Source organism: Miniopterus schreibersii (genome assembly GCF_964146895.1).
Source record: "Miniopterus schreibersii genome assembly, chromosome: 10".
Taxonomy (NCBI): domain Eukaryota; kingdom Metazoa; phylum Chordata; class Mammalia; order Chiroptera; family Miniopteridae; genus Miniopterus; species Miniopterus schreibersii.
In genome coordinates, this window is record NC_138110.1 from 73,412,397 (window position 1) to 73,437,143 (window position 24,747).

A 24,747-nucleotide genomic window follows, 5' to 3' on the forward strand; every position below is an offset into this window, starting at 1 on the left:
CACCCTCCTGGGCCTCGCTGGAAGGCTCAGGACTTGAATCACCCAAATGCTGTGTTTTGTTTTCACGTGTTCTTGCAATGTGCTGAGTTTGGAATTGCTCCCCATGGGGGCCGTTGCACCCACGAGGCGGTGTGGTCATTTTGCCACACTTGGTCGTGTTTCAGGGTGGGACTTGCCATCAGGTTGACACCAACGCCCTCTCCATGCCTTCAATGTGCCTGTCGTGCGGGAATCACATACCAAAGATTATAACAGTGGTGTGTAGAGTTAGAGCGAGGGGCGGGCAAGTGTGTGAAGTTTAGAATAGAGATTCTGGGAAATTCATTTTAGGAATATTTTTTAATTTCGCTCCTTGGATTTTGACAAATTTCAAGTAGATGAAAAGCCTATAGCCTTATTTGGGCATATGAACTAGCACTATTATAAATAAATTGTAAAATTCACCTGTTTTATGTATATGCTTAAATTGTTTACAGTCTGTATATGCAAAATACATAAATTCATTACTTACACATTTATAACACTAAAAGAAGTATATGGACAAAACTCTGTATTTAACAGTAGCCTAGAACGATAAAAATATGGAAGAAAATTAGAGCAGACAGCTGAAGGTTACTTTTCCTTTTTTTTTTTGAAGAGTTACAAATGGCAAGCATTGTTTTATTTTTTTACTACAGTCAATGCTGTACTTTAGATACCCAGAACTTATGGATCACATAAGTGGAAATGTGTACCATTAGAACTTGAAGGATCAGAGGACAGTTAGAAGGTTGCTAGCACAGCCCCTTTCTCTTCTGTCCCAATAACATCAAGTGCCAGTCCTCTGTGTTCATGCTGGCTCTTCAGCCCTCTAATGTGTTTCTTCTGAGCTGTTGAATTCTTTCAAAGGTCTAAACAGAAATATAAGACCATATGTTCCCCTCTGTTGTGGATTTAATTGTGTCACCCAAAATTCATATATTGAAGCCCAGGCCCCAGTATCTGAGAATGTGATCTTATTTGGAAATAGGGTCATTAGAGATGTGATTAGTTAAGATGAGGTCATACTGGAGCAGGGTGGGCCCCTAATCCAATATGACTGGTGTCTATACAAAAAGGGTAATTTGGACAGAGACACACACACACAGAGAATGCCATGAGAAAATGAAAGCAGAGATTGGGGTGATGCTTCTAGAGCCAAGGAGAGCAAAAGATTGGCAGCAAACCACCAAAAGCCAAGAGAAAGCAAAAGAACAGGCCCCCTTCCTTCATGGCCCTCCGAAGAAGCCAACCCTGCCAACACCTTGGCCTTGGACTTCTAGCTTCCAGAACTGCTAGACAATATGTCTCTGTTGTTTATACCACCAGCTTTGTGGTACTTTGTTATGGCAACCCTAGAAAATCAATACAACTTCCAGTCTTAGGATGGACATCAAAAAGGAGATTTGGCCAGACTCAAGCAGTATGGAAACTACACAGACACTTTTCCAGGTTACTCTTGATGTTTATAACCAAGGTGACTGGTAGTTGATCTAAGAACAACTTTTTTCTTCTCATCTGGGACCTTGAGAGTATCCTTCCTCCATTCCCTAGCATGGTCCCTCAAAGAGAAGCATGCAGACTCCCCATGATGTAACACTAGGAGAAGAACATGTTTCTGCTTAGGGGCAGGGCCAAGCTGGAGTTGGCTCCTGATGACATCACATTGGCTACTTGAAATTAGATATGGAAATTGGCAAACAGATGTTACATGCCCCTTCGGGAGCTGGTTGTTAAGCTGGTTAGAGGACCGCTGGCTTCCCTTCCACTCTAGCAGCTGGATACCCATTTATTCTTCCCGCAATAAAAGGTCAGCTTTGCCTTCATGAGTCTGGAAATTCCCTTTGGAAAGAGGGAAAACACCTGAAACACTAAGGCTTTGTTTTTCCCAAAATGACGAGTTTCCCAAGACTCCAGAGGAACAACTTTTCGAAGTAATTCAAGTAAAAAGCCTCACACCTTAGGCGACTCAGCACTCCTGCATTCAACAAAGGGTCCCCAGAAATGCGATTGTGAAATAGGAAACCAAGCCTTTGAAAGTGAACAGTATTCGTTACAGTGGCTAAACACTGACACTAGGATGGGGCCTGCTGAGGAAACAATAAAGTGATGTTAACATTCAGCCTGCCTGAGACAGCAACGAGGACCCCTGGCATTCAAATGGCACAATGCCCTTCACAGAGGGGAGTCTACCACAGGATCCAGGGGGAGGTGGTGGTGGTGCAGCCCCATTTCAGTGCCCAGACCCTTAGGAGTTTTTAGGATGAAACTTTTACACGCAAACAGCTTGTTTCCTTATCGCATTACTCATTTTGTGACTGGAAAGAAATGGTTAAACCTCCAAGCCCAGAACCAGTGACAGCAGGTACCCAGGGGAACAGTTGGCAGATGTCCCCCTTCCCCAGCAGACACAGATTTTCACTGAGAAGCATTTTTTGACACCTGAGGCCAAAAGAGAGTCGGGCAAGCAGATGACATGTGCCCTTGGTGAGAATTTACAATGCAGATGGCGCTCAGTGCAGCACATCCCTGGGTGGCTCCTGTCATTTTCCACAGGCTTCTGAACTGTTCCACCACATCTCAAGTCTGAGCATTTCTCTCCCCTCCATCTGTAGCCTCCCCTGCTGCAACTCAAAAGGACTTTTCAAGTGTGACTGTTTTGCAAAGCATGCCAAGCACACCAAAACTTAAGAGAAAAATTGTTATGACTTATCTTCAGGTGACAGCATGTAAATATTTTAGAAAGTAAAGTGAGTATGATGAAAAATACATGATTTCTCATTTGACTTTCCCCCAGGCTGTGGGGATGATTCTTTTCTGGTTTCAAGGTGACATTTTTTAAGAGTATTGTAGAATTTTGTGAGTGATCATGTATTATACATTTCTTTATACATTTTCTCCCAGTTATTTCCGTTTTCTGGTCTACTAGAAAGGAAAATCCACCTCTAAAATGTGGTCTCCACCTAAACAAAAGCAGATAATTGCCTTTTACACAAAAGCAATTCTCCCGCTTGCCTTTGAACTTTAGCATCCTGCAAATAGGTTTTGTTTGACCAACATAGTAATGATACAAAGGAAGAGGGAAAGGAGGTTACAAGACCTTTATCTGGAGTGTACTGTTTGCCACAGACCCCACCACTCCCAATTGTCACACATCTGCTTCATACAAAAGCATCACCTACCTGGCTCCTTAGGGATTTGAATTTGCATCTCCCAAGTTTGCTCAATAAATACTTGAGGAGGCAACAAAGAACAGATGAGAGGAAGGGAAGAGGAAAGCTTTTCCCCTTTATCTCAATCTTTTCCTCTTTAACTTCATAGTCTACATGTTGAATTTACAGTTAAAGCAATCTTCACATTATATATGGGAAGTAGGTGACAGTCAGAGGCTCCTGAATTATGAGATATTTAATAAGTAATTCCTGTCTTAGTTTGGGATCCCCCAGAAGCAGACCCTGAGGCAAGGACTGAGTTCAAGTAGTTAATTTGGGAAATCAAGGGCCCACCCTTGAATAGGGAGTTTGACAGGGAAGAAAAGGTCCAATAAAGGGTGCGTATTGAGCCAGCTACCACTGTCAGCAACTGGAGTGTAATCCCACTGGGACACTGGCAAACCATGGAAAACACACACTGAAGTTACCCCACCTGATCACAAGGAGCTGGGGTAAATGTCATTGTCGTAGTAAATGTCCCAGAGCTTTCAGCCCAGGAGCAAATGTGCAGAGCAGCCTTCAGCCTCTTGGGAGAAAGCCCTTAGACAAAGAGAGGCCTGTGCTGCCATTTGGAAATCCCCAGTACTCAGAATATATAAGGTCTAAGAGATACTGGTCGACACCCACCGCCATCTCTGCTACAATCTCCAGAGTGCAGTTGGAGTAAAACCTAATCTGAGACCTAGAGTCATTGCTCTCTGGGTATTAAAGGACCAGGCCATGTGTTTGCTGGTCAGAAAACGATGGAGCCCTTGCATAGAGACTGATGGAGCAACATAGGCCAGCCAGTATGAGACACAGCATCTTATATCGCTCTACCATCCAGAAGGAGAATTCAGGTAACACCAGAGGGCCTTGAAAGTGACAGCTGATTTATGAACTCTGTCCACACATTGAGGAAATGCAGCCACCCAGAGCAACCCTGGCGTGTCTTTGGCTGGCTCCAATGACTGCACCCCAACCTCTTATTAATCTCACTCAGGGTTGCTACCAGAGGGAACATCTTAGGAGTATTTAAGGACAAGGCTATAGAAAATCCTCTGAGGCACAGATGAAACCAAACACTGATTGTGTATTCCCTGGGAGCCTGCAAAGGGCACAAGCACAGATCATAGGGCTGGAATATACTAGAGAGGGGTCCCTTGCAAGAGACTGGGTCAAAAGCCACCATCCAGAAAAGGGGGGCAGGTGGAGGGCTGCCTAGGGAGACGGTGATTAATCAGGAATGGGCCAGGCAAGGCCCTAGTGCCCCCTGCTGAAATTTAATCAGAGCCATGGGTCTGATGCGGTGGCAGCAGGTACCCGGGCCTCTGGCAGGGAATGAGTGCCTCCTGCCAAGGAGCCTCAGGAGTACACCATAAGCCGATTTATGCTCTAAAACCAAATGAAGTTTCACAACTGAGCAGAGGCTGCCGCGGGGAGGGCTGTTCAGTTCAGCCTCTGAATGGTTGTTGCCCCGACAATCCCTCCTTTCGCTTCCGATAAGAAATGGAAGAGAGGGCTGGTGGGTTTCAGGTGACAGCACCATCCTCAGCTGGACTTTCCCGGAGATTCTGACACCCTCACTCCAACAGTGCGAAACATTCCCTTGGGCACAAATGCCCCTGGTTGGAATACAGAGTAGCTAAATACTGTCAGTAGTGTCTGGGTGAAAAATTCTCATTTGGTGGAAGCTCTAGTGAGGCACGAATTCTGCTAAACAACAAAAGACTGACTCAAAAACACAATTCAAAATGGATTTGCACCACATACTTAATTTGATCTAATTGAACTTGCCATCTTCAAAAATAATAATAATAATGTATGTCAAAATACATCAATAAAAAAATATAGTCAGGGAAGTAGAAGGGGAGCAAGCAATTCCAATGTCAACAGTGCAGACAGGTCTGACCAGAAAAGGCAAGAGACCCCCCAGAAGACAGCCCACCCTCACAGGCCCAGCTCCCACCCGCAATGCAGGCTCCTAAGCCATCTCCTCCGAATTTAACCTCTGGGCGACCTCCCATGCCTCACTCTTCTTTACCACTTGTTCCCTGGGTAAAATTCCTTCTGTTGAGCTGCCCAGTACGGCAATGTTTGCCCGACTGAATCTTGAGTGATACAGTATATTTATTAGGATGGTGTTAAGTTATAAGTTAAGTTGAGGAAAATTGACATCACTGTGCAGCTGTCTTTCTATCCAGGAACATGAGGTATTGATGTGTCTTTCCAACGGGTCAAGTGATCTGTCCTTCCATGGAGTTTTTCTTTATATATATTTTTTTTTTTTAATTTTTTTTTTTTTTTTGAGAGAGAGAGAGAGAAACATCGATTTGCTGTTCCACTTATTTATGCATTCATTGATTGCTCCTTGTATGTGTCCTGATCGGAGACAGAACCCACAACCTTGCTATATTAGGACGATGCTCTAACCAACTGAGCTACCCGACCAGGGCAGTCTTTCCATAGAGTTTCAAAGTCTGATTCAGTACTTAGCTGCTTTTTTTTTTCCAGTTCGTTGAGTTTCTTCCAAAGTATTTTATGCTTTGTGTAGCTAGTGTAAATGGTGCTGCCACATAAGATCGCTGTGAGGATGCAATCGGTCAGTACATAAAGCACTTAGAGCGATCCCCGACGTACAGTGAGTGCCATAGACGTGCTTGCTGTGACTATCCTCCAACCGATCGTTACTTGAATTTGGGTCATAGTTGTTGTGTCTTGATTGCTGCCCAGTTCCTGTTCAGGTGAAGCCAGGGGGCAGAAATGGATCTTGGGGAATCATTTTAACAGTGTTGACCTAAAAAGAAAAGGCCAGAGTGAGAGGCAACAAGCAGAAACCCAACGTGTTGTGATTAGGAGGCAACAGCAAAGGATAGTTATGAAAGGGAAGAGCAACATGCACATCACTAGAAGGAAGGCAAGGCAGCAGAGTGATGCTAATTCTAAAGCATTGTTTTCATTTCCAGTCCACAGTCACAGTATCTGCTTTCTTTTCATTTATGCAAACAGTTGTTTGAAATACAGTGTTGCTTTAGGCCCAGTCAGAAGGTTCTTGAGCCCTGTGTTAACATTCTAAAGGCCTGAGGAGTGAGAGGGGCAAGGCCGATCTTCTGGGATGGCCGTTCTGACTCCATTGGAACGTGGCTCCGTGTACATTATTTTTTCGACAGGAAAGTGCAGCATGCCCATAACAGACCCATCCCATAACCAGCTCTCAGTCTTCCTGTAGATGCCCTATCCCCACTCATCTACCCCAGAGCTAGGACTTTATCCTCACTGGCCTATCTTACCCTGGAACCAGGGGCTATTTGGTGCTAATACCCAGTCATTAGAAACAAGGATGTAATTATTATTGCCTTACGTGTTCTATCTTGCTTAGAAAATGAAGCTTAATATTCCTAGGAATCAAAGTAGTCTTGTGGGCAAATATCATACTCCAACACAATACAAATGACACGTGCTGCTTACGCTTCAGAAACAGGCTGACACTTGTTCTCTGTGTATCAGTGAGCTAGGCCGCATAACAAACTGCCCCAAAACTTAGTAGCTCAAAATTGCAACCATTTAAGTTTGCTTACAGTCTACAGGTTGGCTGGGTTGTTCTGAAGATCAGGGACAGACAGCCTCAGCTAATTTCAGCTGGCCTCGCTCATGCATCTGTGGTCAGCTAGAGGGGGAGCTTCAGACTGGTCTAGAATGGCCTCCCTTGAAAGTCTGACTGTCAGCCGGGGCAGTGAATGTCACTGGGCTATATCTGACATCAACCACAGGTAACCTTGGATTTGTTCCCATGGTGCTAACAGAGTTCTGAGAGAGAGAAGTGTACAGGGCTTCTTGAGACTTATGCTCAGAGCTACACAGCATCACTTTCCACCACAGTCTGTTAGCCAAAGCAAGACAAGAGTGGAAAATGGGCCCCTCCTCTTGGTAGGCGGGACTGCAAAGTCATAAAGGGCCATGAAGACAAGGAACCCTGAAAAATTAGTCACCATCAACCTACCACTCTCCCTCCACCAGGGCGAGAACACTTTTAGCATTGATTTCCTTCCAGCAAAGGTTGCTTCATCTCACTGACAGTCAGCCTGTGAACTGGTTCAAGGGAAAGACCCATTTACCCTGGTTTGCACATGTGTTGCCTTCAGAGGGGGCCATTTCTTAACATTGAACCCACCTCAGAACCTGTTTGAGAGTGTGATCTCCTGCACCAGCTCTGAGGATGATCCATTTCCCTCTCCGCCCTGGTTTTGGAGAGCAGTGGCTTGTTTTGGTGGAGTTTTTCCAGTAAGATTTACCAAAGACTCTGAGGACAGTTGTCAGCTAGTGGTTGAATAAATCTTTGTTAACGCATCGACTCAATCAATCACAGGCTAATTAACTCCAAGTCTGTTGGAAGACATCGAAATGTCATTTCTCATGGTCAGGAAGGAGGCAGAGGGACCTTGGAGGTAGCTCAGTCATTCTCTTTCCTTCTGGTACCTCTGTCCTTAAACACCACTGAGTCAGGACCATGGATCCCTGGGGGCCACGCAGGAACAATCTTTCTCTGCCAAAGCTTCTATCTGTCTTCTCGCCCCTAGAGGGTTATCTAGTGGCCCGGGCCAGGCTATGGAGAAGGGGGAGGCTGTACACCTGCTGCTCACCTCCCACATGGCATCACTGCCCTCCTCTCCTCCACCCAGCCCATCGGGGAAATAGAGTAGCCCCAGCTCTATCACACTGGATCTGAACACGGGGAGCCAGAAGGAATGGCAACTCCTGGGTGGTGAAAGTAGAGAAAGTACTCCTAGAAGACAAGAAATGGAAAAAGAAGTTCTGTTCAAACCCAAAAGCACAGCAAACTCTAGGTATTCATGACTGAGCTTGGCATTTGTGGCTAATTAGCATATGGTAATAACATTGTGCATATCATTATGTATTTAAAGTCATTTTTGCTCTGTTTTACTTGATCATATTAAACTTGCTTCCTATATTTGGTGTTTCCCTGTATAAGTAAAATGTCATATAGTATCATGTTTAAAAAGTTCTAATATCCAACTGGGTTAAATATATATATACATGTATATAGGCACATATATACATGTATATATACATCTATACTATGAATACATATATACCTATATATGTTTGTATGTATGTGTATATTACATGTACATATGTGTGTGTGTACATATGTATATGTACACATACATATTATTTGTATGTGTGTGTATATACATGTGTGATTTGTAATGTTGATACGTTTTGGCATAAAATGTGTATTTTATACTCATAATATCTACATATATGTAAATTTTTATATAAAAGATATGTAACTATATATAAAATAAGAGATAAATATTTGTCTGTCTTAGATAGCTAAGTATAAATATATACCCATACTTACATTTTTGCTGAAAAATGGCTGAAAGGATGCATGAGAATTGGATAATAATGGTTACACCTGGGGTGTTTGTTTTTTCCTTTCCATATACTTTGACTTTTTTAATTAGTTCATTTGTAAATGTTACAGAAATTCTGCCAGTTCTCTCACATCACCTTATTTCCAGCTTAAATTGTAAATTCAGATGCCTTTATGTACTGAATCCTTACTGGAAAGAAAATACTCTTGGCGTCTCACTAGAGGATAGTGGTTTTCATGGGCAGACAGAACCGAATCCAGCCGTTGGGTTGAACCGCTTACGAAGCCCAAGACCAGTCCCTCTCAGACGGGGAACCCCCAGCACCTGGCAGGACCCCCTCGCAGCCCCTGGTGCCCGCAGGCCTGGGAGTTGGCAGCATCTCTCCCTTGCTCCCCCAGGGCCGAGGCGGCAAAGGCAGCATCTATGTGTGGGCCTCCGGGGACGGCGGCAGCTACGACGACTGCAACTGCGACGGCTATGCCTCGAGCATGTGGACCATCTCCATCAACTCGGCCATCAACGACGGCAGGACGGCCTTGTACGACGAGAGCTGCTCCTCCACCTTGGCCTCCACCTTCAGCAACGGGAGGAAGAGGAACCCCGAGGCTGGAGTGGTGAGTGCGGCCACTGGCCCTCTGTGACGTCGTGAGCGGACATGTGACGTCCTGGGAGGAAAGGGAGCTACCCACTTCCCTGAAAAGTCAGCTCATTCTCCTCCAGGCCTGGTGACACTTCATCATACAATAGAGACACATGTGAGGTGTGCAAAGTGACAGCAAGGACGTGATGACCCCCTTCAGCTCATTTTCCACAGATTGTCTTTCTTGAAGTTTATTGTTTTGATTTGCAAATAATGACAAAGTCTGGTTTATCAGAAAGTTGCCCCGGCAGGTCACTTATAAGGAGAACTAATATAAAAAACTGGGGCACTGCATCACCACCCCATCTGAGCCAAGAACCTATCCATGCATTACAGGAATTAAAAAATAGCATCCATGGATGGAATTTTCTGGGTCTATAAACCTCCCCAAATTGGACACACACGTATATTTTCTCAGGGAAAGAGTAGTGGTTTCCATCATAGTTTAATATAGGTCAGTGACTGAGAAAACAAAATATCAAGAATCACAGACTTAGATTTTTTAAAATATTTTTATTGATATTTAGAGAGAGAAGAAGGGAGAGGGAGATAGAGAAACATCAATCGGTGCTCTACACTCCCTATCAGGGATCAAGCCCACAAGCCAGACATGTGCCCTACCAGGAATGGAACCAACAACCTTTCCGTGCATGGGACAATGCCCAACCAACTGAGCCACACCGGCCAGGGCCAGACTTAGATTATTTATTGCACTTTTCTGAGCAGCTCTTCCTTCCTGGGCAACTCGGTATAATGGTGAATTTTCCAAGTCCCTTGGAAATAAGTATCTGTAGAGTGTAATGAACCTTTTGGGATCTAGCTCTTCCTCTCTGGGAATGTCACTCACAGCTCAGCCTTTGCTCAGACCTCCAAGCCAAGGATTTAGTAGGTAGTTCAGTAGACCTGCCGAGTTTCTTACACCCTGACTGGCCACCACCTCAGCTGGGGCTTTCCAGGGGAGGAGGGCAGGAACTCGGAACCCAGTCACTATTGCCACCCAGGGCATCTGCTCCAAGTTCCCACCTGGGCTTCCCCTTGGCGAGCTGGCCAGGCTCTCCCGTGAGCCAAGAGAGCACTTCGCTGCAGGAGGCACGGGCCCTGGCCTGGCTCTCTCCATGAGCCCTCCCGGGCTCCCACTTGGTCTTGGCGAGGACAGCGGATGTGCCAGCTCCTCCCGAGTGGAGTGGGCTTCAGCCTCTCCTGTCCTGTGAGACACGGGCCAAAGGGGAGGAGAGCAGAGCAGAAAGGGACAAGTGAGGGAGGCCCAGTCCTGTTTTGTTTGTAGGGCTTCTCTCATCCCCCAGAAGTTCTGCTTCCTGCCCTAAGGGCCTGCCGATGGTGTCACTTTGTCCCCAACCTTATCTATGACTCTCTTTTTACTAGAGCTGGGGAAGGGCCTTGTGTTCCCTCTGAATACTGTAATTTTTTCCCAGTAAGTGTCTTTAAACCTCCCTGATACTTTATTCCTCAAAATAATAGGCCCACTTGAGCATCCTACAGGCAAACAGGAAGGAGGAGAATTCCTGTGGTTTATTCGTGGTTTTAATGAAAACCTGGCTCTCCCAAACTTTGAATGTGAGGTTTTTCTCTTTGTGAAAGTTCTTTGGAACTCAGTATCATTAAGATCTCCCCCTTGCCCCGCCGGGCGTGGCTCAGCAGTTGAGCGTCGACCTGGAATCCAGGCGATCGGGGTTCGATTCCCGGTCAGGGTGCATGCCCGGGTTGTGGGCTTGATCAATGACTCTCTCATCATTGATGTTTCTGTCTCTCTCTCTCCCTCTCCTTTCCTCTCTCTGAAATCAATAAAGATATATTTTTTTAAAAAGATCTCCCCCTTAAGAAGAGTTGTGCAGCTGATCACTCACATGTCAGTTATCTTGGCTCAACATATCTCAGAATCTCTCCAGGAATTTCAGTTGTAAGGAAACATTTTCTTTTTAATGGCCTGTCCTTTTTAGGCAATCTTTAGCTGAGCCCTTTCATTCTTCCTTCTTAGGGACAGAGCCTGAAAGGGGGATCAGTGTGGGGGAAAAGGAGGACATCTGTAATATTTTCAACAATAAAGATAAATTTTAAAAAAAGAAAAAGAAATTTTAATGCAATAGCCCTTGGGCTTTCTGAAAGCAGATCCCAAGGCAACAAAACCCTGGACTTGTGACTCTCCATCTATCGTTTCTCATTTTAGGATCCAGAAAATGTCTCCCTAGACTCTGGAATAGCTGCAGATGATGCTTCTCTGAACAACTGGCTTGCCTTTATCTTATGGGCACTGTAACTATAATTGATTGTGTGTCCCTTTTTGCATAGGCTACTAGGAAACTCAGATAAAATATATGGTTAAAATAGATATATGGGTGCTAAGTTTATCCTTACCTTCATCTTAATCTTCTTCAGAACAAGGCAGAGTTTAAATTTAAAAAAATAGATAATTCTCTGCTCCATATTGTTTTGGGGTTCAAAATAGTGTGACTCATTGCTCAATATCTTCCCTTTCAGGCAACCACAGATTTGTATGGCAACTGCACTCTGAGGCATTCTGGGACATCCGCAGCTGCTCCAGAGGCAGCTGGAGTGTTTGCTCTGGCTTTAGAGGCTAAGTATGTTTCCAGCTCAGGCTGAGGGCCCCGCTCTGCAGGGTGGACTAACATGTGTCTCTCCACCCAACACCAGGTGTCCATGGGGCAAAAGTGGATGCAAGAGCCTGTAAACAGTCAGGATCAGTGAACTCTGGTGGGCGTTTCTAAATGAACCATGAGCCCTAAGTCACACACACATACACACACACACCACAAAACTACAGTAGGCCCACTTGACAGTCCTACAGACAACAGAGGAAGAAGGAACAATCTTGTGGTTCCTTCATACATACATGGTTTTAATGAAAACCCGGCTCTCTTAAACATTGAAAGTGAGGTTTTTCTCTTTGTGAAAGTTCTTTGGAACTCAGTATCATTAAGATCTCCCCCTTAAGAAGAGTTATGCAGGTGATCACTCGCATATCAGTTATCTTGGCTCAACATGTCTCATAATCTCTCCATGAATTTCAGATGTAGGGAAACATTTTTTTAAATGGCCTGTCCTTTTAGGCAAGCTTTAGCTGAGCCCATTCAGCCTTCCCTCTTTGGGAATGCCTTTCCTTCTTGAACAGAAAAGAAATGTTGATGCAATAGCCCTTGGGAGAGTACATCCCTAGGAGAGTACACGACCCCACACCCAACCACACATACCAGCTACTTACTCAGATACCAGAGAGGGGCATGTAGATATTTTTTCTTCATAAAAACTTCTCTTTGTCCTCTGGATGATCCTTTGGCTATTTTACTGCAATAATACTCACCACCAGCTAAATGAAAGAAAACCAGTGCCAAGCTGGGTATCTAGCAAGGTATTTCAGAGCATGTGTCAAACAGGGTACTCCCACTCAAGATTTGTTAACTTATAAGGTGAATTCACTTTTCACACTGAGACAAGGTGGACAAAGTCCTGCAGTATTGACCAAGAAATGGGTTTTATTGGGAAACCTTCCAAGCTACAGGGAAGAGGAGACCATCCTCTCTGTTCTCACCATTCCACAAAGAGGCCACATATCACTCTGCTGGGCACACTTTGGATATAAGTATCAGCCGAGATACTTGACAACCTGCTACTCTATATTCTCTTAGTGCAAGCAGAGGCTGGCCTTGTGTTTGAGCGATGGACATGTGGGCTTCAGGCACCATGCACTCGGTGTGCATGCAAAAGCCCACCGTGTAGGGAGTTGTGTGAGAAGTTGGATTCAGACTCCTGGGGAAGCAGAGTTGAGTCCCTGCCTCTCACCCCTCACCTGTTGCTAGGCAACTGGAGGTTTGAGCATCAGTTTTGAGGCAGCCCTGCTTGTCTCTCTCCACAGTTGCATTGTTTGACTTGCAAAAGAGGCAAGAGTTGATTCCTAGAATAGGAAGGGACTTCGAAAGATTATCTAGTCCAACCCTCCGCCTTCAAGCAGAAAAGGCATAATCATCTTTTTATAGCTAAGGCCCCAAATTGGAAGTGACTCCTCTCTTTGGAACAAGCCAAACTTTAATTCTTCTAACAAAAGTCAGGTGGAAATTTTAGGACATCAAGAGATGGACACTGGTCAAAGTGTTCCTATTAAGCACAGAGACCAAACCTTACTCACAGATTATGTGCATTTCCTGAAGATGAAGCTGTTCATCTCAGAGCTTGTTGGGCCCTGGAGCCTGAGCTGGCTTCGATCGCTCCAGCTGGGAGCAAACAAGCAGGGTAGCCTACTGCCTGCCACTGAACCTGGCAAGGAACAGGGACTGGAGTACTGCAAAAGCAAGAAGGGGTTCCTGGTCTCCTTTTAAATCTAAGAGAGCAGAAGTTGACTCAAAGTGTCCTTGGATTTGGGCAACAGAAAACCACTTGCCCAGGCCTATATGTGTGCAAAGGGACAACCTAAATAATCAAAGTGGTGGAGCAAGGCCACTGGATATCTAGACAGATTCATGGGCTCTCTTAACACATATTTGTAGATGTCCTTGCAGAAGAGAGAGCAGTCACCACATAAGCACACTTTCTTTTAGAGCAATGGCCATGAATTTAATGCTCTCTATTGCCATGAAGCAGAGAAGACTGACAACTGGCAGTAGGTGGCTCAAGCCCATCATGGGAGCCAGTCCTAAAATCCCTCAGAATACCAACTGCCTGAGTTGGAAGCACACGCCGAGATGGATTTCCTGCAAGTGGTTTCTTAAGGAAGAGACCAGAAGGAAGTAAAGGAAGCAGGCTAGGGACAGGAGAAGCCAAGTAGCTATGAAATTTCAGATGTTCTGGCCTCAGCCTGATCCCATGGGGAGCTCTGAAGTATAAATTGTTATGCCTCAGAGTTTGCTCTTCCTCAAGGCAAGGGAGCTGGGCTGACATATTTTTGTGCTAAGAGCCATGCCTGGGGACGTACACTCCAGGCACCTCTGGCTTTCTGCACCTGTGAGCAAAGGGGCTCCAGTAGCCAGCAGTTAAAACCACACTGGTCAGCATGAAATAACCCCAGGAGATCCCAGAGAGATGAGAAGGGGAAGAATCTCCAGGAACAGTTCCTAAGCTCTGCTCTGTCCTGAGACAAGGCAACTGGGAGTCCTCGGTGATGCATGTGACAGCAGTCAGGGCTCTTTCCCTCCCAAAGGCCCAGTAAAAAACTTTTACAAAGCAATGTGCATGCAGTAAACAAATTATCCTGTCTCAATGTATGCCCATCAGGACTATGAAAGAGGAAGAGCAACCACCCCCATTGCTCCAGGGGAGAAAGGAGACCCTCCCTCTGTCCTGCCAAGTCACCACTGTTTTTCAATCTCATAAAGTGCTTTTCTGCCAAATGCTTGGAAATGGCTTCCTGAGTCACAAAGAATATTGTTCACATGTCCCATTGTGACCAATATTAGAGAAATTTCAAACAATTTCTTTAGTGGGTGCCTGGTTGGGGGGAGGGGTAGCTGCCACCTTCAAATATTGGGGCTTCTCTCCATGACCTGGGGCTTTCTGTGTTGTTCTAGAGGGATGTGGTAGGTTTGAGGGGCAGATGTCACAAAGAGGCAAATTTTTGGCTCAAAAGAATCATCCATAGTAAAGTGGCCCACATATTGAACTAGAACCGTGTTTTCAAAACTGACCTTCCAGGGGATGGATATTTACATGTAAACTCTTTATCAAAGTATGATAGACACTGAGAAAAGTGTACAAATATTAGGTATAACTCAATGGCTTCTTACAAGGCTAACACACCCATGAAACCAGCACCCAAATCAAGAAGCAGACTGTTACCTAAGTCCCAGTCTGTGCTCTGTTACTCTGAAAGTCTGAGAGATTCCTCCATGCTATTGTGCATGGTTATAGGTCATTTATACTCATTGTAGAATATTATTCCATTATAAATGGATACTTGGGTTGTTTCCATTTTGGGGCTATTAGGAGTAATATTGCTATGAACATCCTTGTACATGTCTTTTGGTGAAGCTATGGACACATTTCTGTTGGGTGTTTATTAGGGAGTCAAAATGCTGAGTCAGGGGTATACATATGTGCAGCTCTAGAGATACTGCCAAGTAGCTTTCCAAAGTGGGTGTACCCATTGACACTTCCTCCAGCAGTGTATGAGTTAGAATTGTTCCACATCCCTGCCAACATTTGGTATTGTCAGTCTTCTACACTTTAGCCATGTTTATGGATGTACAGTGGAATTTCATTGTAGTTTTAATTTGCATTTCCCTGATAACTAGTGACGTTGAACTAGACTAGGGGGAGTTTTGAAAATGATAGATTTCCAACTCTCCGCCAAGAATCACTAAATACACATCCCTAGGGATGAATGACCTAGGAATTTGTCTTTTCAACCCCACTCCAGGGGCACATGAGCAGTCAGCCCATTGCTGGTCTGTGGATTGGGGTGTGTGGCACCCAGTAAGGCAGTGGCTCTATGAACCTATGAATCAGGGTGCTGTTGTGCAGAATGTGACTATCTAGACTTGGCCTCTGATTAGGTGCTGGTATTAGATCAAGATTGAAAACAGGAAATTCTAATAATAGCTAAACCAAAAAGAGTTTGTTTTTCTGTCTTGTGAAAGATAACACAGAGGTAAGGAGTCTAGGTCTAGTATGGGGGCGTCACCGGGATCAGGAAATCCAGCTTTTTCCGGATTTCTCTTCTACCTTCATGTTCTCTAGATGCTACTGGAGCTCCAGTCATTGTGTTTACATTTCAGGCAGAAAAAGGAGAAGTGCAAAGGGGGGAAAAAGAAATCCACCAGCCGAGTCAGCCCCCTTTAAAGGTTTTTCCCAAAAAGCTCCTCCCTGTGGCTTCTGCTTATTTCTCATTGGCCAGAATTGTCATATGACCACCCCCAGCTGCAAGGGAGGCTGGGAAATGTAGTTTTATAGCTTATAACATTGCTATTCTGAATAAAATTGAGGTTTTCTTAATAAGGAAGTAGAATAGATGTGATAGAATTGCTAGTGTCTTTTAGCAACTAAGTGGGCAATCACTTAGTTGGATTTCTATTGTCTTATCTGAAAAATAGGAAGTTTGATCATCTGTAGGCCTCCTATGACTTCCTGGTATACTGTAGATATGCTTCAATAGGCATGTAGGCATGTAAATACCATGCCTGTAGGAAAGTGCATGTTTTAATTGGGTATGTGTTTATTTGAGGGTTGAATATGCCTTAAAGCTGGAAAACTTTTGTTTACTTTTAAATATTGTGACCCATACTTTATGCGGAAAATAGTGTCTATTCTCTTCTAACTTACACTGATGCTCAATATATGAGATACATTTTATTAATAATAAGAAACTCTTTATTGAGTGTTCGGTGCCATTGTAGTTACTTTCACATGGTGATCTACATTTACACCCTACCACAAACCTCGAAGGCCTTATCCCTGTTTTATAGATGGGAACCCGGAGCCTCAGATTGTTAAAGTAGCTTATCTAAATTCACATGATTGGAAAATAGCAGGCTTGAAATTTAAATCCTAGGGATCCTGGGCTCCAACTTTGGGGTCTTCCCTTGGCCCAACGATGGGATTTGGAAGAGCTACCATCTGAGTCTCACCACTCATTCTGCCCAAGGCAATAGGCTGAAGGATGAATTGACTCTTCCTCAAAAGCTGTGCACAAAATCGGGTTTTGGTTTCTTCAAGGTGAGGTTTTACATATCACAACCACACAAGGGCAGCTCAGTCTTATCATTTTAGCCATTCCAATAGGCATGTTAGAATGCACATTTGAAATGAATTTAAGTAAGAAAGGCAAGTTTTTTTAATTGACATGTATAAAATGGTTCAAAATAGTGCATGGAAATTCTCCCTTGACTTGGGGTTCATAGATGTTCCAAAATCTTACAAGGGGTTTCTGTCCTATCGTAGTCATTGTGTCTCTCACCCTCTCCTTTTCTCTTGTTCTCGAACTCTCTCTGCCTCCGCTATTCAGTCTGGGTCTCACCTGGAGAGACATGCAGCATCTGACTGTGCTCACCTCCAAACGAAACCAGCTTCATGACGAGGTCCATCAGTGGCGGCGGAATGGGGTCGGCCTGGAGTTTAATCACCTCTTTGGCTATGGGGTTCTTGACGCAGGCGCCATGGTGAAAATGGCTAAAGACTGGAAGACGGTGCCGGAAAGATTCCACTGTGTGGGTGGCTCTGTGCAGGACCCTGAGTAAGTGGGGACAGTGGCTCTTCTGCTGCATGTGGAAATGCCCCAGAGATGGTGCATGGCATTGGCAACAATATCAGATTCCCTCTCGTGTCTGGGAGATGTGCAGGATTTGATTCAGGGACAACCAGAGTGTAACCAGCTTCCGGATCGGTAAACACAACACAACCAATATCCCAGAAAACCCCGTATCCCCTACTATTCCAACTTCATAGATTGTTTTGCCTATTTTATACTTAATATAAATGGAATCATACACTGTGTTCTCCTTTGTATCTAGATTGTTTTGGTCAGAATTACATTTCGAGATTCAAGCATATTTAGTGTGTACTTGTAGTTCACTTATTCTTATTGCTGACTAGAGTCCCTCTGTGTGACTGTAACACAATTAATTTATTCATTCTACTTGTGGAACAAGATACAGACTTGATTTGATTCCAAGTGAGGTGGACCTGCCTGCTTGTGTGTAGCAATGTGGCATTTCACTCATACCTAAGGCTCTGGACATTCCAGAAGCCTCCATCAAGGTGACCAGAAAACCTGCATAACAGGATCCATAGTTTCCCCAGCTGCTTTTCCTGGAGCCTGTGAGCCACAGCAAAAACGGAATGTGCTTTAAACAGAAGCCCCAGAGATTTTCTGGTGGTGGCACTGTTATCAAGTTTAAATTGGACATACACAAACCATTTAGGTCTGAAGGAACTAGCTACATGTGGCTATCTAGTAAATTAAATAAGTTTAAATTAAAGACTTAAATTAAATTAGTTAAAAATTCAGTTCCTTACTCACACTAGTCCCATTTCAAGTGCTCAACAGCCACTTGGGGCCAGGGGCTACTGTATTGAACAGGACAGATACAGAACATTTCCATCATTGCAGAAAGTACTATTGGCCAGTGCTAGTCTAGGCATTTATAAATACACGACACACCTGAGTGTGTGTATATATTTTATCTTCATAGCAGCTCTTCAAGGTAGGAAGTAATATCCCCATTGTACAGGTAAGGAAAATAAGCTCAGACAGTTCCGATGGCTTGCCCACAACTAGGCCTTGAGTCCAGCCCTCATAGCTTTCTGCCTGCAGGCTGGTGCCCCAGTGATCATTAGTCGTTTATCAGCTCACCTGTTATGTGTCTGACATAACAGGTTCTGAGTGCAGAGCATCTTTTTTGAGAGATCCAGGTAATGGTTATCCATACTCTGACCTCCAAAGCTGGCCTAATGCCTGCTCTCTGCCAAACTGAATGATTTCCCCAGAGTCTGGTGCTTGGGACGCCGCCTCCACTATTATCACTGGATCTGCAAGGCCAATTCCCTTTCACTAGGACTAATTAACCCAATTTCAGCCTTTTTAAATGATAGTAACACATTAGCAATAACTTTTATTTATCAAGGAACTTATCTCTTTAAAAGAAAAGCATTAAGCTCCTGTCTCAGCCTGGGTTGTTCCAAAAGTAGACCCTGAGATGAGACTCAGGGGCTAACAATTTTCTGAGAGATGATCCCAGGAAACACAAGTGGGGAAATGGAGATGTGAGACGAAGGAGAAAATAAAAGCCAATAGAGTACATTGGTGAGCAACTAGCTGCCCACTGTGGGCAGCTAGACTCAGTCCCACTGGGGACACTGGCTTGTCCCACTGAAGGATGGAGAAGCTAGGGCATATTTATTCGCCACCTTCTGTCAGTCGTTGGTAGAGGATTGTCCCTGGGGAGTTAAATCCCTGACACTTTTGGGCTGCCCTGCACACAGGCTGAGCAAACTCCCACAGAACAGGGAAAAGCTCCAGGAGAGAAGCCGGGAGATGCTGACACTTGAGGTGCAAAGCAGTCAGGGTACATGGGAGCCACAGCGGCAGGGGAACTCAGAGGTGACTTAGGAGAAATGGGAGGGGCGTCAACAGCATCTGCTACATTCCCCTTCCCCCAGGAGGTTTGGAGGGTACAGGTAACTTGCTCATGCTGGGGCGGGAATCAACCTTGAAGCCCTTGCTCTTTCTGCAACCTGAAGCCGTCTCCAGAAACCCCTCACGCACTGTGCCCGTCCCTTACCACATCTCCTCACCGCTTTGCCCACAGGAAGATACCACCCACTGGCAAGCTGGTGCTGACCCTCACCACCGATGCGTGTGAAGGGAAGGAAAATTTCGTCCGCTACCTCGAGCACGTCCAAGCTGTCATCACAGTCAACGCAAGCAGGAGAGGAGACCTGAACATCAACATGACTTCCCCTATGGGCACCAAGTCCATTTTGCTTAGCCGGCGGCCGAGGGATGATGACTCCAAGGTGGGCTTTGACAAGTGGCCTTTCATGACCACCCACACTTGGGGGGAAGACGCCCGAGGAACCTGGACCCTGGAGCTGGGGTTTGTGGGGAGCTCCCCCCAGAAGGGGGTGTTGAAGGAGTGGACATTGATGCTGCATGGCACACAGAGCGCTCCTTACATTGACCAGGTGGTGAGGGATTACCAGTCCAAGCTGGCCATGTCCAAGAAGGAGGAGCTGGAGGAGGAGCTGGATGAAGCCGTGGAGAGAAGCCTGAAGAGCATCCTGCACAAAAACTAGTGCTGCGCTCTGGCTCCAGCGCCCCCCCCCACCTCCCTGTCCTCGCTCCACACTCCGTCAGGCACCTAGCGATTGTCACCCCCACACAAGCGAGTCCAACTTCTTGATCTGAAGCTTCGCTCACTGTCAGTGATTATTTTCATTACAATGGAATCGATCTTTTTTATTCTATGCCCCCAATACAGTGTTCCCACCAATACTATGTTCTGTTTGTGACTTGGGTTCTTTATTTGTGTCAGTCAAATAGGTGATACCCTGCAAACAAAACTCGGACGACTTTCCCCTCAATTTTTTTCATACTGAAAAGAGAAGGCATTTAAAAAGCTCCACACAGTGACTCCAAGAACATTTATTCATGGTCTCAGCCGACCTGTTACATAAAAAGAAAATCAAAGATTATGACCAAGGGTGAGCTCTGAATCTCTTAAAGCACAGGGGAAAGATGTTTTGAACTTAGCAAGATTTTTCAGTGGCATGATTCGAAAGATGCCATCCATGAGAGCCCTAATAACTGGAGGGAGACAAATCAAAAAGCATGGGCGTTGGAAATCTTACCACCAAAGCCAACATCCTACTACTCAGCCAGCATGACAAATATAAAACCTATGTAGCTTGGCTGTCCTTTCACCAGCTACTGCTCTGAGTTACGGTAAAATATCCTCGAGAAGCCCAAATTACTCTCAGTTTGAATAGAGGTCATCTCAGCCCCAATTTTCTGGGGTTTCTCACATAGCTTTCCAATGGGAGAAATGCAAGGCAGGCCTGGCAACACATCGTAGTAGTTCTCAACCCAGGAACATCCCTTTTCCTAAGTCATTTTGGGACTTCTTAATCTGACGCAAGCAGGAGGCCAACTGAGTATTTTTGACAGCTTTCCACATATGGACTTGGGCTTTGATTTCCAAAACGTATGATTGGAGGGCAGCATCTTATGCCATGATTCCTTTGATGTGTTAAAAAGGCATCGGCCTGTTCAGGCGCAGCTGTGCGGAGGGGGAAGGGGGCATGTGTGGCACTGTGAGCAGCCGTCTTCCTGGGGACCCTCATTTGTATGGAGCCTTTTCTGCCAAAGTGGGGAATGCCAACTCACCCCCGACCCCCGGAACTTGAGGCCTGAAGGAAGCAAGAGAAGCCTTCGGTAGGGAAAGCACAGTGACCATCTTGGCAACTAAGCATCCACGATGGTGTTCAACGGGTCGTCTAAAGCTGGTACATTCCTTTCCCCTGCCGCCCCCAAGACACCGCACCATGTCATTACCACCTAGAGATGCTTTCTGACCTGCTGACACTCTGTTTCCCGGCTCAAGGATGGGCGCCTCATCCCCAATCTCAATGCCCACCATTCCCAAGAAATGACTCATTCGTTTGACTTGATTCCCAAGAACTGAGCGACCACTCTGGCTACATCTCTCCCTGCCCTGGGAGCGCGGGGCTGAGCCTGGAGCTCCCTTCCTCACAGGCAGCACTGCCAGAGCACCGGTGTCCATCCCCTGCAGGTGGCGACTTTAAGAGAGAAGTCTGGGAAACCCACGTTCTTTCTTTCCCCTCCTTGTTGGCATGAATTTCTGTCTTCTCTAACACCAGATGACCTTCTCTGTATAATGCTTTAAAATGTAATAATATTTATGATTTTTAAAAGAAATTTATTACTTGTTGCGAAGGTCTTTTTAAACCAGTTTAGATTTTAAGAAAAAAAATAAATGGAAATCATCAAAAATTCATTTCACATTAACAGTCTGAAAATAAACCAAAGGACATTATGTGTGCATGTGTGTATAAGTGCACACAGAAATATATATACATATGTAGACTATATACATGTGTATATATGTGTATATATATATATACACTTATATAAATGTATATACACACATATACCTAAAATGTGTGTATGCATATTTATTGGAGAAACAGACACCATATTCATCTTTAAAAGAATATTCAGAGAATATCAAGATGATTTTGGCTGAAGAAAAAGCCAGTGGAAATTCAGGTGAAAATGTTCATTGATTCCCATTGCATCACCTCTGTAATTTTGCAGCTTTCTGTATAAACATTAAATGTCTTATATAGCAGCAAAAATATAAAAAATAGTTGTCCATATTTTCACAGTTGTGGTATAATTTATGAAATTAGAGAGTAACTTATCAGCTTCTTAATAGAAATGGCAAGTTTTGATATGAGTATACAGTATATAAAAATATAGTGCTATATAAAAATATTTGGTCTCTATTTCATTTTTTTGCACCAGTATTAACACTAAAATATGTCTAGCTAGTGAGGTTTTTATGATATCCCTGATCCTAATGGAACAGACATTTATAATCACTTATTTTTTTTAAATGAAAATAATAGTGATTAACATTGTTACTCCCCATTACAAAATTTTCTAAACAAATTTTAAAAGATATGAAAATTAGGATGTGATGTGATATGCATTACATGAAAACACTGCCATCCATTTTAGGAGCAGATAATAAAATGTTGCTAAAGAGAGATCTAAAAAAAGCCTGCTTTCATAGATACACATGAAAAATTTATAATTAGCAAATAAATCATATACCTACAGCAGCATTTTTAATACTCAGGTTGCATCCCAGTAGCTGTCTGTAAAATAAATTTAGGGAGGCAAGACCATCATTTTGGAATAGAATAGAATAATTGAATAGAATAGAATAGAATAGAATAGAATAGAATAGAATAGAATAGAATAGAATAGAATAGAATAGAATAGATCATGCACATTAATGATAAGCATTGTTTTCTGTAATATTTTTTTCAGGGATGTGTGTGTGTGAAGTGGCTCACAATGTAAAATACATTTCTCATTGTAGGTCATGGGTCATGGACAAAATCTTTTAGAAACACTATTCTAGAACATATTCATCAGGCCAAACTAAGCTGTACTGTAGTAACAAGCAGCCCCAGAATCTCAGTGGTTTAACACAACAAAGCTTTATTTTTTATTCACACAAATCCCACTGAGGGTTCGGGTGACTCTCCAGTGCCACAGACCTCCATGCAGTGACTCAGGGATTCAGGCTGCTTCAATCTTCAATCTTATGGTTTGCACCATAACACAATGTGGTTACAATCCATGCAGAAGATGACCTGTGGAGGACTCTTACCCACTTTTTTATGTTCAGCCTGAAGGAGACACATGTCACTTGAGCTACAGAGCATCGGCCAGTACTGGTCAATAACCCTGCCTAAATGTAAGCAACTGGGACAACTAACAGAATGTTTGATGAGCATTTGAGACTCTCTCACAGAAAGAGCTTGAAGCACCCTTAAAATATCTTCCTAAGTACCGATTTACATGGCAACCATCGTTCTTTCTTAAGCTTTTAAGTCATAAATATTTTTAAAACTGTGCAGTGGAGTATGTTCTCCATTCATCTTTTAGAAAAAAACAACACAAAAGCACATTTCTTTCTTGAAATTGAAACCTCAAAAAAATTCAGAACAAGATTTGTTTAAAGCTCTAAATAGAAAAATGACTCCATTTAATATTCTTTCTATTATCCATAACAAAGGAATAAGAGAATGTAACTCATGACGCCAGCAGTCTTCCTCTAAGGATGTGGAGCTGTCTTGCCAGATGCTTTTGTTTAGGCAGATGCACTAACCCGTGTGAGCATGTTTACAGGTTTTTTGGAGCACCTCCACAGGGAAGGAGTACTTCATCAGTCTAAATAAAAAATTACTTTTGGACTGTTAGTGGAAAAATCGATGCCCAGGGGCAACAAAAATTTCTGTAAAAATTCTGGTTTAAAGTAATTTCTATTTCCTAGGATGTGGCACAGTAGGCACCTCTGTACACATGTGCATATGTGTGCATGTGTGCTCAAGGTAATGTGCGCACATGCATGTTACAGCTTCCTATACTACAATAATTATTTATAAATCTGCAAGCCTCCCCTTGTCAGCAGAGCACACTGTCTGGCACATAGTATATGCTCAATAAATGCTTTTGGACCAATTAAGTCCTAAACAAGGAACTGTGAGGTGACATTTGATTTTGATTTTTGAAATCCGACCTAGGATTGCAATCTCTGAACGAGAAAATTTGAAGTCAGACAAAAGGACATTTGGAACATATGCTATGGCAGATGGCATTGGTGTGCCACTTATATCCCCATGACCTTTGTCATTTCCATGTATTTCCATGTTAATGTCCCGGGAGCAGCCCTCCTCATGGACTGACAGGAGTTGGTGCATGCAAACCCCGCTCCCTCACCCCTCAGGCAAGATAACTCTGTGTCATATGTTCTGTCCCATCTCCCAGAGTCCCTCGGGGGGATTGAGCTCCAGCTGCCCACAGTGCTCACCGCCTTGGTAGCACCCCTCTTACTGGCTGCCTTCTGTCCCCATCTGCCTCTCCACTGCCCTACTGGTGCTTCCTGAGATCATGTCCCTAAGAAACTACATTCAAAGCCTTGCTTCAGGATCAGCTTCTGGGGGAACCCAGACTAAGACAGGTACCTCTAATCATTTTACCTCTAACAAAACACTTCTCCAGTGAGCATGTGCTTGTGCTTGAAATGCAATGAAATTGAGCCAGTGCCATCAACTAGCATTTTCTGTGTGAAATCCAGACACTCTAATGAGCTCAAAGAACCACGATGACGTGTGTGTCTCTTTCCTAAACGACCACGGTTTGGTGGCCATTTAACAGAGCTCCCTGCCCTGAGTGGATGATCCACCTACATTCCCAAGGCCCCTATTAATTAGACAAACAATG

General features: G+C 44.2%; 1 protein-coding gene across 1 annotated transcript in view; it reads left to right on the forward strand.

Annotated features, from left to right (window-relative positions):
• Nucleotides 1-22,217, forward strand: part of PCSK2 (proprotein convertase subtilisin/kexin type 2) — a 180,136-nt gene extending 157,919 nt beyond the window's left edge. Inside the window, exons 9-12 of the mRNA XM_081149046.1 lie at nucleotides 9,007-9,222; nucleotides 11,745-11,845; nucleotides 17,215-17,442; nucleotides 19,517-22,217. Of these exons, the coding sequence (XP_081005172.1) occupies nucleotides 9,007-9,222; nucleotides 11,745-11,845; nucleotides 17,215-17,442; nucleotides 19,517-20,003 (1,032 nt within the window). The 3' untranslated portion in view covers nucleotides 20,004-22,217. The remainder of the gene's footprint in view (nucleotides 1-9,006; nucleotides 9,223-11,744; nucleotides 11,846-17,214; nucleotides 17,443-19,516) is intronic.
• The last annotated feature ends 2,530 nt before the right edge of the window (nucleotides 22,218-24,747 follow it).